The 12,212-nt window shown below is 39.2% G+C and overlaps 1 protein-coding gene across 1 annotated transcript in view; it reads right to left on the bottom strand.

Moving 5' to 3' along the window:
* The window catches only part of UQCRC2 (ubiquinol-cytochrome c reductase core protein 2), a 31,070-nt gene extending 23,065 nt beyond the window's left edge, over window positions 1-8,005 (bottom strand). Inside the window, exons 1-7 of the mRNA XM_024123463.3 lie at window positions 7,898-8,005; window positions 5,247-5,330; window positions 5,000-5,149; window positions 3,980-4,044; window positions 2,571-2,627; window positions 2,238-2,362; window positions 182-279 (exon numbers count right to left, since the gene is read on the bottom strand). Coding sequence (XP_023979231.1) covers window positions 182-279; window positions 2,238-2,362; window positions 2,571-2,627; window positions 3,980-4,044; window positions 5,000-5,149; window positions 5,247-5,330; window positions 7,898-7,930 — 612 coding nt within the window. The 5' untranslated portion in view covers window positions 7,931-8,005. The remainder of the gene's footprint in view (window positions 1-181; window positions 280-2,237; window positions 2,363-2,570; window positions 2,628-3,979; window positions 4,045-4,999; window positions 5,150-5,246; window positions 5,331-7,897) is intronic.
* Between the last annotated feature and the right edge of the window lie 4,207 nt (window positions 8,006-12,212).

The following is a 12,212-nucleotide window of genomic DNA, read 5'->3' as shown; positions in this document are numbered from 1 at the left end:
AACATATGGACACCAAGGGGGGAAAGCCGTGGGGGGGGGGTGCGCTGAATTGAGCGATTGGGATTGACATATATTTTATACACTGATGTGTATAAAACTGATGACTAATAAGAACCTGCTGTATAAAATAAATAAATAAAATTTAAAAATTAAAAAAAAATGTAATGTGTTTTATCAGTACCTCATCTGGTGTCACTTTTCCAATCCTATAATCAGGACAATATAAGGAATTAGCCAAGGCATTTCGGTAAGCTGCAGCATGCAAATTTTCAATGACGTCTGTAAAATAAGTAAAGAAGCAGTTACAGAAGTGTGATTTAAATAAAGACAACATGACATTTAGAGCCTAGAAAGCAACTAAACTATACAACTTTGGTCACTGAATTCAAGTATTAAGAGGACTGAAAATATAATTTCATTTAACCTCTAACAACTGTTAAAATTCTGCCACTTGAATGTGCTGAGAAAAATAAGAGTTTCTATGATAGCAGCTTCTAAATGTCAGAGTCCACCTAAACTCTTCTCTAACTTTAATCGACCTGGTATCATCTGGAAACCATACATGGGTTTTAGATTCAGAAGTCTGAATCTAATTACAGTTCTGCCACTGATTTGCCGTGTGACCTTGATTAAGTCATCTAATTTGAATTTTGCTTACTTCTAGATTCCCTCTTGAGGTAACAAGGGAGTCGTCAGGGTAAGAGGAGATATGAAATTATCAGTGTTAGGTCATATTACTAGCTTACAGGGGTCAAATGCTACTGCCAAATTGTACACCTCCCTGGCACTGTTCCTATTTTCCTGGTTCAGTGCCTTTGCTTGAGGTATGTCTCTTTTATTTGCTTATTATTTGGGCATCCCTCCATGCCAGGCACTGTGCTGGAAATACAGAAACCAGTAAGACACATGTGTGCCCTCAAAATGTTGAGGGGGAAAAACTGTAAAATAAAGTATTATAGGTGTGATGTTAGTAGTATATCAAAAGTGCAGCAGGGGCACTAGGGAAGGGCTGTGGGAATTGGAAAGGAGTAATAAAAGTAAAATCTGGGATAAGTCTTACAGAATGAGTAGGTGTTTCCCAGGTGAATGATCTGGGAACAGCATTTCAGGCAGAGGACACAGATAAAGGCATAAAGTATGACAACAGTCTGATTCAAAGGGGAATTGCAGCTAGGAGGAAAAGAGAGCAAGAAACAAGGGAGGGAGGCAGGGGCCAGAGCATCAGAGTTACCATATATGCTAAGTTAAAGAGTTTGCCTTTAAAGGATTTTCATGTCAGACGGATCACTGTAATGACAATGTAAGATGTACATTGCCATTGGTGGAAGATGTACACATGGGGGCAGAGACACAAGCCAGGAGACTATAATAATTGTCCAGGCAGAAAGGATAAGGGCTGGAGCCTCACTGCTACCAGTGGGGAAGAAAGCTACTCTGGACACTGAAATCATCTTTTGTACAATTTTACCATTCTATCTATTTCTTTGGTAGAGGTCTGGAGTAACAAAGTTATCTCCATGAAATAATATGAGCTAACAGGAACCAAGCACACATTATGTTCCAGACACTTGACAGGAGACCCTCTTGACAGGTCTGCATCTGAGAAGTCCATCCCATTCTGAGCCACTGCAGCTGGTCACCTGCTTACACTTCAGTGGTCTACCTGCACACTTCCGCTCCTACCAGAAGCACTATGACTTCTGGGAATCAGTGGTGCTTTTTTTTAAAGATTTGTTTTGCCAGATGTGCTTGTCAGGATTAGATAACTGAACATTATATAAACACAAATATGAATACAAAAAAGTTTTTTTTTTAAATTAAGTTGATTACTTTGGAAAGACACAATAAAAGTGAGTTGGCTAAACAATAATAGCAGCAGCAGCAACAATAAACTGCTGCCACATTTAGTGTAAGCAAAACAACCACTGAAAAAACACCAGGGGTGGGGTGGGGTGGGCGGTAGGGTGGATGGGTGCGGAGATGGGGGGAGGGGGACGACACAGGCAAAAGGCCTAGGATTCTATAGTCAATTTACTTGCTATCAAAGATGAAAAATAACAATACAAATGTTTAGAAATGAACAATATGTTTTAAAAAGTGGACAAATTTTTGGAGAGGGTATTTTCAAACCCAAGGAGAAAAAGAATTTCAATAGCAATTTTATTCTTCTACAAACTGATCTTCTCAAAAACCCAGTATCTTAGAAACAACGGAATATAATCTGAAAGTGTACTTACGAGCCTGTGGATTCTGAAAAGCCACAGCTTTGTCAATCCTTAGCTGAGACTGAAGGGCAGCTACCTCCCAGCGACGAAATTCTGGTGCTGTGGTGACATTGAGCAGGAACTCCATTAGAATATCACTACAGAAGACAAGAAGATAAGAGTTACCAGTCAAAAATTTAAAACCTACATAACTGTACTGCTCTCATTATTAAACTTTAGGCAGTTTGTGAATAACAATCCGAAACCAACATCAGAGGTCATAATGCCACATTAAAAAAAAGACTACAACTGAGTAGCTTAGTATTTCTTTAAAAGCAGATGTTCTAAACACACAAAGGTACTTACACATCATCCCGCAGGCATTCCACAGTATAAGCCATGTTTTCCCTTGTTGAAATCACACTGAGTCAAAAATAAATTACAGTGAATTATCTAAATCAGAAGAACAAGCTTTCCCTTATATCTTCGTTCAATCAACCAATTCTTTTGGAAAAAATTATTTTGAAGTACATAAAGTATAAATAATAGTATAACAAAAATACACTCAACTAAATTTTAAAAATATTTTTAAAAATCTTAAGAAAACCGCAAATATTTCAACCTTAAAAAAAAGGAAGAAAATCCTGACATGTTACACATGGATAAACCTTGAGGGCATTTTGCTAAGTGAAGTAAGTCAGTCATAAAAGGACAACAAATACTGTATGATTCCACTGATACGAGGTACCCAGAGTAGTCAAAATCATAGAAAGAGAACAGAGAATGGTGGTTGCCTGGGGCCGGGGGAAGAGGGGGATGGGGAGTTAGTGTTTAATAGCTACAGAGCTTCAGTTGGGGAAGATGAAAACATTCTAGACATGGGTGGTGGTGATGGTTGCTTAACAGCACTTATTGCCATAGAACTATACAATAAAAGATGGTAAATTTTACGTTAAGTATATTTTACCACAACTTAAAAAAAAAGGGCAACTTTAAAGTTGAAGATCTCTTTGTACCATTCCCAGGCTAACTCTCACACCTTCTCCCACTCTAGAGACAAACATAATCATAGGCATTACATATTATTTTGTTAAAAACCTCATACCTTAAAAAAATCTTGAAACTTGTTTTTCCACAAAACATTTTTAAGTCTGCTATGCTGAAACAGATTGAGTTCATTCCTTAACTGCTGTGTAGTAGTCCCAGCATATTATTATATTATACTTCACTTATCCATCTCTTTAAAGATAGGCATTTAGATTGTTTCTGGTCTCAATAACAATAAAGAATCCCTTTGTGCATGTGGATTAAAAACTGTTAGGTTGTAGAATATGCTCATTTTCAATATTAATAGATATTCCTTGATTCTTTCCTATGTAGATGTATCAATTTATACTCCCACCAGCAGTATAAAATGGTATTACACTGTTGATTATAAGTAAAGATCATTGTTTCTGGCTTCCTCTTCTGGGAACAGCCTGTTCCTCTCCTCTGTCTGTCCATTTACTCTTTGGCTGTTTTTTCCTAATTTGTAGTTCTTTATTTTTCCAAATAATCCTCTCCATGTTACATATGTTGCAAATATCTATTCCTAGTACTTAAATTTTTACTTTAAGGCATAAAGATGTTTTACATTTTATGCAGTCAAATTCATCAGTCTTTTCCTTCTTGTGCCTTAAGAAATTGTTAACCACCTCAATAACAGAGAAAAGTTCCTTGACAATTGATTATCTTCTGGTGTTTTCACTATTTCCGATTACATATTTTTAACAAACCTTAATTTGCCACCAACTGCTTCAATTCCACGGGTTATCTTGAAAGATGAAGCTCCTTTTGTAGTCTTAGAAATGAAAAAACAATTGTTTTTAGTAGTTTTTTAATGCCAAGCTTGCCAAACATCACTTTATGTCAAAATCTAAAGTCTAATTGTCATTAAATTCAAAAGGAACATTAACCGAATAGTCAATCCTTTTTAGTTTAGAATTATAAAACAAAGTTGACCAAAAAGCACAATTATAGATTTTTATACAAAGTACATTTAGGCAAAAATTCCATTATCAAATACGAGCTTACTGTATTCATCCATTTATTCTGAAAGAGATTTGCATATGAGAAACAGCAATTTTCTTTCCGTTTCTGGCCCTTCTTTTTTAAAATTAAAAATTTTGTTTTTTACTGATTTCTTATGGTCCAGCACTAACATTTGGATGGACACTAATTTAATGCTTCTCTATGGTAAATATCCTGTGGTTTTTCATGATGTATTAGGGGACTGTACTGGGTTGAAAGTGTCCCCCAAATTCATGTCCACCCAGAACCTGCAAATGTGACCTTATTTGGAAATAGCCTTTGCAGATAGAAATATTTAAAATGAGGTCATGCTGGATTAGAGTGGGTCCTAAATCTAATATGACTGGAAAAATTCAATAAGAGGGATATTTGGACACAGAGACACAGAGAAGGCCATGTGAGAACAGGGGCAGATACTGGAATGATGCAGCTGCAAGCCAAGGAATGCCAAGGATTGCTGGCAACCACCAGAAGCTAGGAGAGACAAGGCAAGATTCTTCCTAGAACCTTTAGAGGGAGCACGGCTCTACTGACACCCTGACTTTGACTTCTAGCCTCTAGAACTGTGAGAGGATAAATTCCTGTTGTTTAAGCCACCCTGTTTGCAGTAATTTGTTATGGCAGCTCCAGGAAACTAATATAGGGATGTTGCTTTTAGTTTTTCTTTTCTGTAGGACCAAGGTGCCACAGATTTCTAAACATATTGAGGTAGTAAAGATGCTTACCAAACTGGATGCAAGACGAAGCAAATGAGAGGTTCCTAAATTGTTGGAGTCCTCATATCTGCTGCCTGCTTTAACGAACAAACCAATTCTTGATGCAGGAGCATAGTTTTCGAGAGAAGCAATCACTAAACCATTTGGTAATTTGGTAAACTGTATTTAAAATAAAGTAGGGATGTGATTAATGTCTTTATATTACCAAGGACAGTAAGGCACGTATATGTCCAGTGAGCAACTCAGTGGGACTAACCTCAAGGTCCTGAGGATGTGGAGGCGCTCCTGCAGGGGCAGTTGTGGCTTTAGCTTTGGGAGCAACTTTGAGGGAATAAAATCTCTAAACACAAAAAAGACAGGTTACCACATTTCTCAAAAGAATAGTGCATTGTATCCAAGTGGGCCCAAGCAATAGAGGGTGTTCAGTGGTAAAAGAACTCCATAGGAGGATTTAGCTGATTAACTTTACTATGAAATTACTACCCACCAGTTTATCCATGCCACTCTTAAATCTCTAGTTATTTGTGATTTGTAGAGCCTGAAAGAATACTGAGTTGAACATGTTCATTTCGTACTATGTAAAGAATTACTGTATTTTCTTTTACCTTTTAACTACTTATTAAAACTTCAAGTGGTCCTTTCTAGCTCTAATGCTTTGGAATTTTTTGAAAAAGTGTGGAACTAGCCACATTCATACCCTTTTATAGATTTCAGCATTATTGCTTCCCTTATCTGCCCAAAGAGTCTCATCTTTTTAGTCTATTTTCCAATATGACTTCATTTCCTTAATCAGTTTAGTAATCTTTAAAAAAGACAAGGTATATCAAAGAAAACTTCCTCCAGCCCCCAATATTTCCCATAGTATCTTCACTCTCTTCTGTGCTACATTAAGACTACACAACAAAAGGTTTTATCTTCTTTGACTAATATACCCTGAGATTAACAATAGCTTCATCCATAGTAGATTCTCAGTATATATAATATGCAGCCACTGGAAGGGTAAAGGGGTCCTCTTAAATGTCAGATAATGGATCCAAAATGCATAACTTTATTCAGTTTTTCTTTTGGCAAATGATATAAAATGCCACAGAATTCATTTTGATTATGTCTAAGGATCTTAAGGTTACTAGTAGAGATGTTGAGAGTTAATCCTTGGTACTCCCAGGATCAAATGAACATGCTGCTAGAGTTTCCCAAGGACCCCCCAACTCAGAGGCTGCAATGCCTCTACTCCGTGTTGTCCAGGACAGCTGTCTGTTGTGCATTCAGCATCAGTGCTATACTATCGATAAGCTGGTTCCTAGTTTTCATTTGTTGTTAGTGCTTTCAAATTATAAATTCCAATTAGCTTTGCTTTATCATCATCAATTTCATTTCCTGGGTGTGGTATAGTTAACCCTACTATTGATTCTAGCTTTTGATTTTCCAGAAAGTAAAAAAACTGCTGTGGGCACAGCAGTTCAAATAATCCATAGTTCCATTGCTAAGGTACATTTAGGTGCTCTCCTCTCAAATGTGCCTGAACAGTTTGGTTTTGTTGGTTTGTTGGTTAGGTACTTCGTATAATTTGTCCCATTCAAATCTGTTGCAAAGAATTATCCTAGTAATTGTCCATACAACTAAGATTCTGTTTAAATAACAAAAGATGTGTAAATTTATTCTTATGTAAAATAAGTGTTATAAGTAGAAACAACAATTGCTTTCAAGCTTATTGCAATTTGTTTACATTGGTCCTCTTCAACTCTGTTATCTTTGAGTTCTTTTTTCTACTGGAAGGTGGGGATGGATGCAATGGAGGAAGAGCTTTTGGGGCCTTTTGCCAGTCTAACCGGGCTTCTCTCTAAGGGTTATTAATCACTGGTTAGTCTAGGGGTGCTAAGAAGAGTAAGAGAATTACAGCCTAAATTACAGCCATTTGTATAATTCATATTTTATCTATTTAAACATTAAGCACAGGGAAACTCCATCCCCGGTCTTCTGCACCTCCTTCTAGAAGGTTACTAGGTTACTCAGTAACCCAGGTACTCTTGGCACTTTGGGCTAGAAAATTCTTTGTCGTGGGTGGCTTTGTGCACCATAGGATGTTCAGCAGTAGCACTCCCCCCCAGGCTGTTACAACCAAAAATGTCTCTAGATACATTGCCAACTGTCCCCTGGGGGGCAAAACTGGCCTCGCTGAACTTTTTTAATCTCAGAGACTGAGACTGTCCCCCCTTGACAACCACCGGTTCACACTGATATAACACTGACCCTAGAGTTTTCCCCAAGCGACAGCTGTGTTTCACTCGGGCTTGAAGGAGGAGCCTTAAGAAGCTCCAGAGGGCACGCCAAGAAACCCTCCTGGATAAACTCTAACAAGAGATCAAGAAAAGCACACTTTATTCAGCCAGGACATCAAGTAACAATCAAGTTCCAGGCACAGTGAAAAAAGCTATAAAGGCATTAGCTTATTTTTTCCTTATGATTTTACTCATAAGCCCACTTAACCATTGGGGAAGCTGACGCTCCTTGATACGCCAGGAAGCAGAGGCCGCAGTGGATAGGTTAGCGATAGGGGACTAGGCCTACGCCGGCCTCCTGCGTCCCAGATCTCGCGGTCTCCTTCTGCACGCCAAGTGCAGCAGTGACCTTCAAAGGTGTCCCCACCCGAGTCGCTTCACCTCCGCTCTTAAGCCCTCCCCCTCTCTTCAGATTTTCCGGCAATAAGTCTCCTCTGCTCAGAGCACGAGCTGGCCTTCCAACGCCCGAACCACCCAGCCTGAAGCCCACTTGGCCGGCAGGATTCACCTGAAGGGCAGAACAAAACCCAAGGCCCCGAGACCCCAAACCAGGCACCTCCGGTCCGTATGACCTTGTTGACAATCTGCTCCCCCACCCTCCCCCAAGCCCGCCGCCAGCTGTACTCACCGAGAGGGACCCAGCTCTGGCTATTAGCTTCATGCCTGAAGATTGCTCTGACCCGCGGTCACGGCCGCCTTAGAGTAAAGCAAGATGGCGGCGGGCGGCGGAAGCGGCCCAGACTGCCCCGCGACACTCTTTCCTACGCCTCCTACGTGAGGGGACTCTCTATACGACCGACCGCACTCTACTGCTCCTTGGAGGAGGTTGGAACAGTCCAACTCCTCCAAGACGCAGGATAGGAAGACGCATAATTTCGTAACGCAGTTTTCAGAAGATAATTTAAGTTGCCGCTTTTGGGGTTCTCTTCCTGGCCCGGATATCCGCTCTATAATCCTCTTCTGACTACGTCTGCGACAGCCCATCGCACCCCCCCCTCCACTTTGGATTCTTCCGATCCGGGCTGTCCAATGAAAGAGCCCCGGTTCGCTGGATTCCACCCGCGGCCTCTGGGCTCCAGCCTTCTGAACTTCAGAACTTCCTGCACTGTGGAAGCCGGCGGCTTTAGGAGACTTCTCCCTATCTGCCTTTCTACAGAGACATAGGCTTTGAAGCCGGGTGTGATCGCCTCTTGCTTGGTGAGGTCCTCACTAGCTCATTAGCTCCATAGGAACAGAGCCCTTGTCCAATGAATTCGCCGCTCTAACTCCCAGACCAGGCCTGGGAAACACATAGGTGAGACCGAAACCTAGGAAATACTTACGACTAAGGTCTCTGGTCTCATGGAGTTTATATTTTAGGCTGAGATTACGTAGAAAATAAAAACTGAAATATAGTTTTGTCTTAGAAAAATTAAAATGTTTTGAATAGTAGTGGTGTGTGTGTTAGAGAGACTTCTGATCTGAAGCCTGCATATGGAGAGTCACGTGACTGCTTTTGTGGGAAGAAAATTCTGTGCTGTCTTCAACGAGTGTTAGCTAATAAGTTGCCTGTGCCAGACACTATACTAAAGATTAAGGCACGGTCCCTCCCCTTCAGGGACGTATAATCTCGTACCTTGCAAGGTTGTGTGGTTGGGAAACCAACATTAATGTCATTTAGGGGTTTGTTAGAAATGCAGAGTCTTCAGATTACATAATGGATCAAAATCTGAGTTTTACAAGGTCCCGAGGTGATTCGTATGCACATTAAAATTTCATAAGGGCTGGTTGTAGACATTACAGAGCATAGACAAAATTTATGCCCTCGGCCTGTGTCCGAATTTCTTCACACTTACAAGTGGTTCTCTAACAGGAGATTCCAGATGACATCTAAGACCCGGTCATTAAGAATCCGGCAGGAGTTCCCTGGTGGCCTAGTGGTTAAGATTCGCCGCTGTCATGGGTTCAGTCCTTGGTCAGGAACAGAGATCCCGCAAGCCACGGGTGGTGCGGCCAAAATATATTAAAACAAACAAACAGACCTTAAGACTCTGGCACAAAACTGTGGTAGATTTACATAGTGGTGCATGAGATGATTTAAAGTTGGTACATAAATGAACACTGTTCTACTTTAATAGTTATATATTTATTTTGAATATTTATTATGGCAAGCAAAGGTGGTAATGAGTTTCCTCTTGACATACGTTTGTAAAAGAATAAAAGGCTTTAAACAACATTAAGTAAATTAACTACAGGTGATATGAAGATAAGGCAAAAATCATGAAGGTGTTATAATGAGTGAAGTTTGAGAAACATTTTGCTGATCAAGTCACCCACCTGCTTAAACTTTTTCGATGATTTCCCATGTTTTTCAAGATAAAGTTCAAATTGATTAACATGGCATACAAATCTCTGTCTCCAGTACTTTAAAAAATTTTTTAATACCACCACTCTCCCCCACTTTACCCCCTTGGTGTCCATACGTTTGTTCTCTACATCTGTGTCTCTATTTCTGCCTTGCAAATTGGTTCATCTGTACCATTTTTCTAGATTCCACATATGTGTGTTAATATATATGATATTTGTTTTTCTCTTTCTGACTTACTTCACTCTGTGTGACAGTCTCTAGGTCCATCCACATCTCTATAAATCACCCAATTTCATTCCTTTTTATGGCTGAGTAATATTCCATTGTATATACGTGCCACAGCTTCTTTATCCATTCGTCTGTTGATGGGAATTTAGGTTGCTTCCATAACCTGACTATTGTAAATAGTGCTGCAGTGAACATTGGGGTGCATGTGTCTTTTTGAGTTGTGGTTTTCTCTGGGTTATGCCCTGTAGTAGGATTGCTGGATCATATGGTAATTCTAGTTTTAGTTTTTTAAGGAACCTCCGTACTGTTATCCATAGTGGCTGTATCAATTTACATTCCCACCAACAGTGCAAGAGGGTTCCCTTTTCTCCACACCCTCTCCAGCATTTGTTGTTTATAGATTTACTGATGATGCCCATTCTAACCTGTGTGAGGTGATACCTCATGTAGTCTTGATTTGAATTTCTCTAATAATTAGTGATGTTGAGCAGCTTTTCATGTGCCTCTTTGCCATCTGTATGTCTTCTTTGGAGAAATGTCTATTTAGGTCTTCTGCCCATTTTTGGATTGGGTTGTTTGTGTTTTTAACATGGAGCTGCATGAGCTGTTTATATATTTTGGAGATTAATCCTTTGTCCGTTGATTCATTTGCAAATATTTTCTCCCATTGTGAGGTTTGTCTTTTCGTCTTGTTTATAGTTTCCTTCCTGTGCAAAAGCTTTTAAGTTTCATTCGGTCCCATTTGTTTATTTTTGTTTTTATTTCCATTACTCTAGGAGGTGGATCAAAAAAGATCTTGCTGTGATTTATGTCAAAGAGTGTTCTTCCTATGTTTTCCTCTAAGAGTTTTATAGTGTCCGGTCTTACATTTAGGTCTCTAATCCATTTTGAGTTTATTTTTGTGTATGGTGTTAGGGAGTGTTCTAATTTCATTCTTTTATATGTAGCTGTCCAGTTTTCCCAGCACCACTTATTGAAGAGACTGTCTTTTCTCCATTGTATATCCTTGCCTCCTTTGTCATAGATTAGTTGACCATAGGTGCGTGGGTTTATCTCTGGGCTTTCTATCCTGTTCCATTGATCTATTTTTGTCAGGACCATATTGTCTTGATTGCTGTAGCTTTGTAGTATAGTCTAAAGTCAGGGAGTCGGATTTCTCCAGCTCCGTTTTTTTCCCTCAAGATTGCCCTTGCTATTCAGGGTCTTTTGTGTCTCCATACAAATTTTAAGATTTTTTGTTTTAGTTCAGTAAAAAATGGCATTGGTAATTTGATAGGGATTGCATCAATCTGTAGATTGCTTTGGGTAGTATAGTCATTTTCACAATATTGATTCTTCCAATCCAAAAACATGGTATATCTCTCCATCTGTTTGTGTTATCTTTGATTTCTTTCATCAGTGTCTTATAGTTTTCTGAGTACAGGTCTTTTACCTCCTTAGGTAGGTTTATTCCTAGGTATTTTATTCTTTCTGTTGCAATGGTGAATGGGAGTGTTTCCTTAATTTCTCTTTCAGATTTTTCATCATTAGTGTATAGGACTGCAAGAGATTTCTGTGCATTAATTTTGTATCCTGCAACTTTACTAAATTCATTCATTAGCTCTAGCAGTTTTCTGGTGACATCTTTAGGATTCTCTATGTATAGTATCATGTCATCTACAAAAAGTGACAGTTGTACTTCTTCTTTACCAATTTGTATTCCTTTTATTTCTTTTTCTTCTCTGATTGCCATGGCTAGGACTTCCAAAACTGTTGAATAATAGTGGCGAGAGTGGACATCCTTGTCTTGTTCCTGATCTTAGTGGAAATGCTTTGTTTTTCACCTTTGAGAATGATGTTTGCTGTGGGCTTGTCATATATGGCCTTCATTATGTTGAGGTAGGTTCCCTCTATGCCCACTTTCTAGAGAGTTTTTATCATAAGTGGGTGTTGAATTTTGTCAAAAGCTTTTTCTGCATCTATGAGATGATCATATGGTTTTTATTATTCAATTTGTTAATATGGTGTGTCACACTGATTGATTCGCATATATTGAAGAATCCTTGCATCCCTGGGATAAATCCCACTTGATCATGGTGTATGATCCTTTTAATGTGTTGTTGGATTCTGTTTGCTAGTATTTTGTTGAGGATTTTTGCATCTATATTCATCAGTGATATTTGTCTGCAATTATATTTTTTTTGTAGTATCTTTGTCTGGTTTTGGTATCAAGGTGACAGTGGCCTTGTAGAATGAGTTTGGGAGTGTTCCTGCCTCTGAAATTTTTTGGAAGAGTTTGAGAAGGATGGGTGTTAGCTCTCTCTAAATGTTTGACAGAATTCACCTGTGAAGCCCTCTGGTCCTGGGCTTTTGTTTGTTGGAAGATTTT

Source organism: Physeter macrocephalus, chromosome 14, assembly GCF_002837175.3.
Source record: "Physeter macrocephalus isolate SW-GA chromosome 14, ASM283717v5, whole genome shotgun sequence".
Classification (NCBI taxonomy): Eukaryota; Metazoa; Chordata; class Mammalia; order Artiodactyla; family Physeteridae; genus Physeter; species Physeter macrocephalus.
This window is presented reverse-complemented; position numbering and strand designations above follow the sequence as displayed.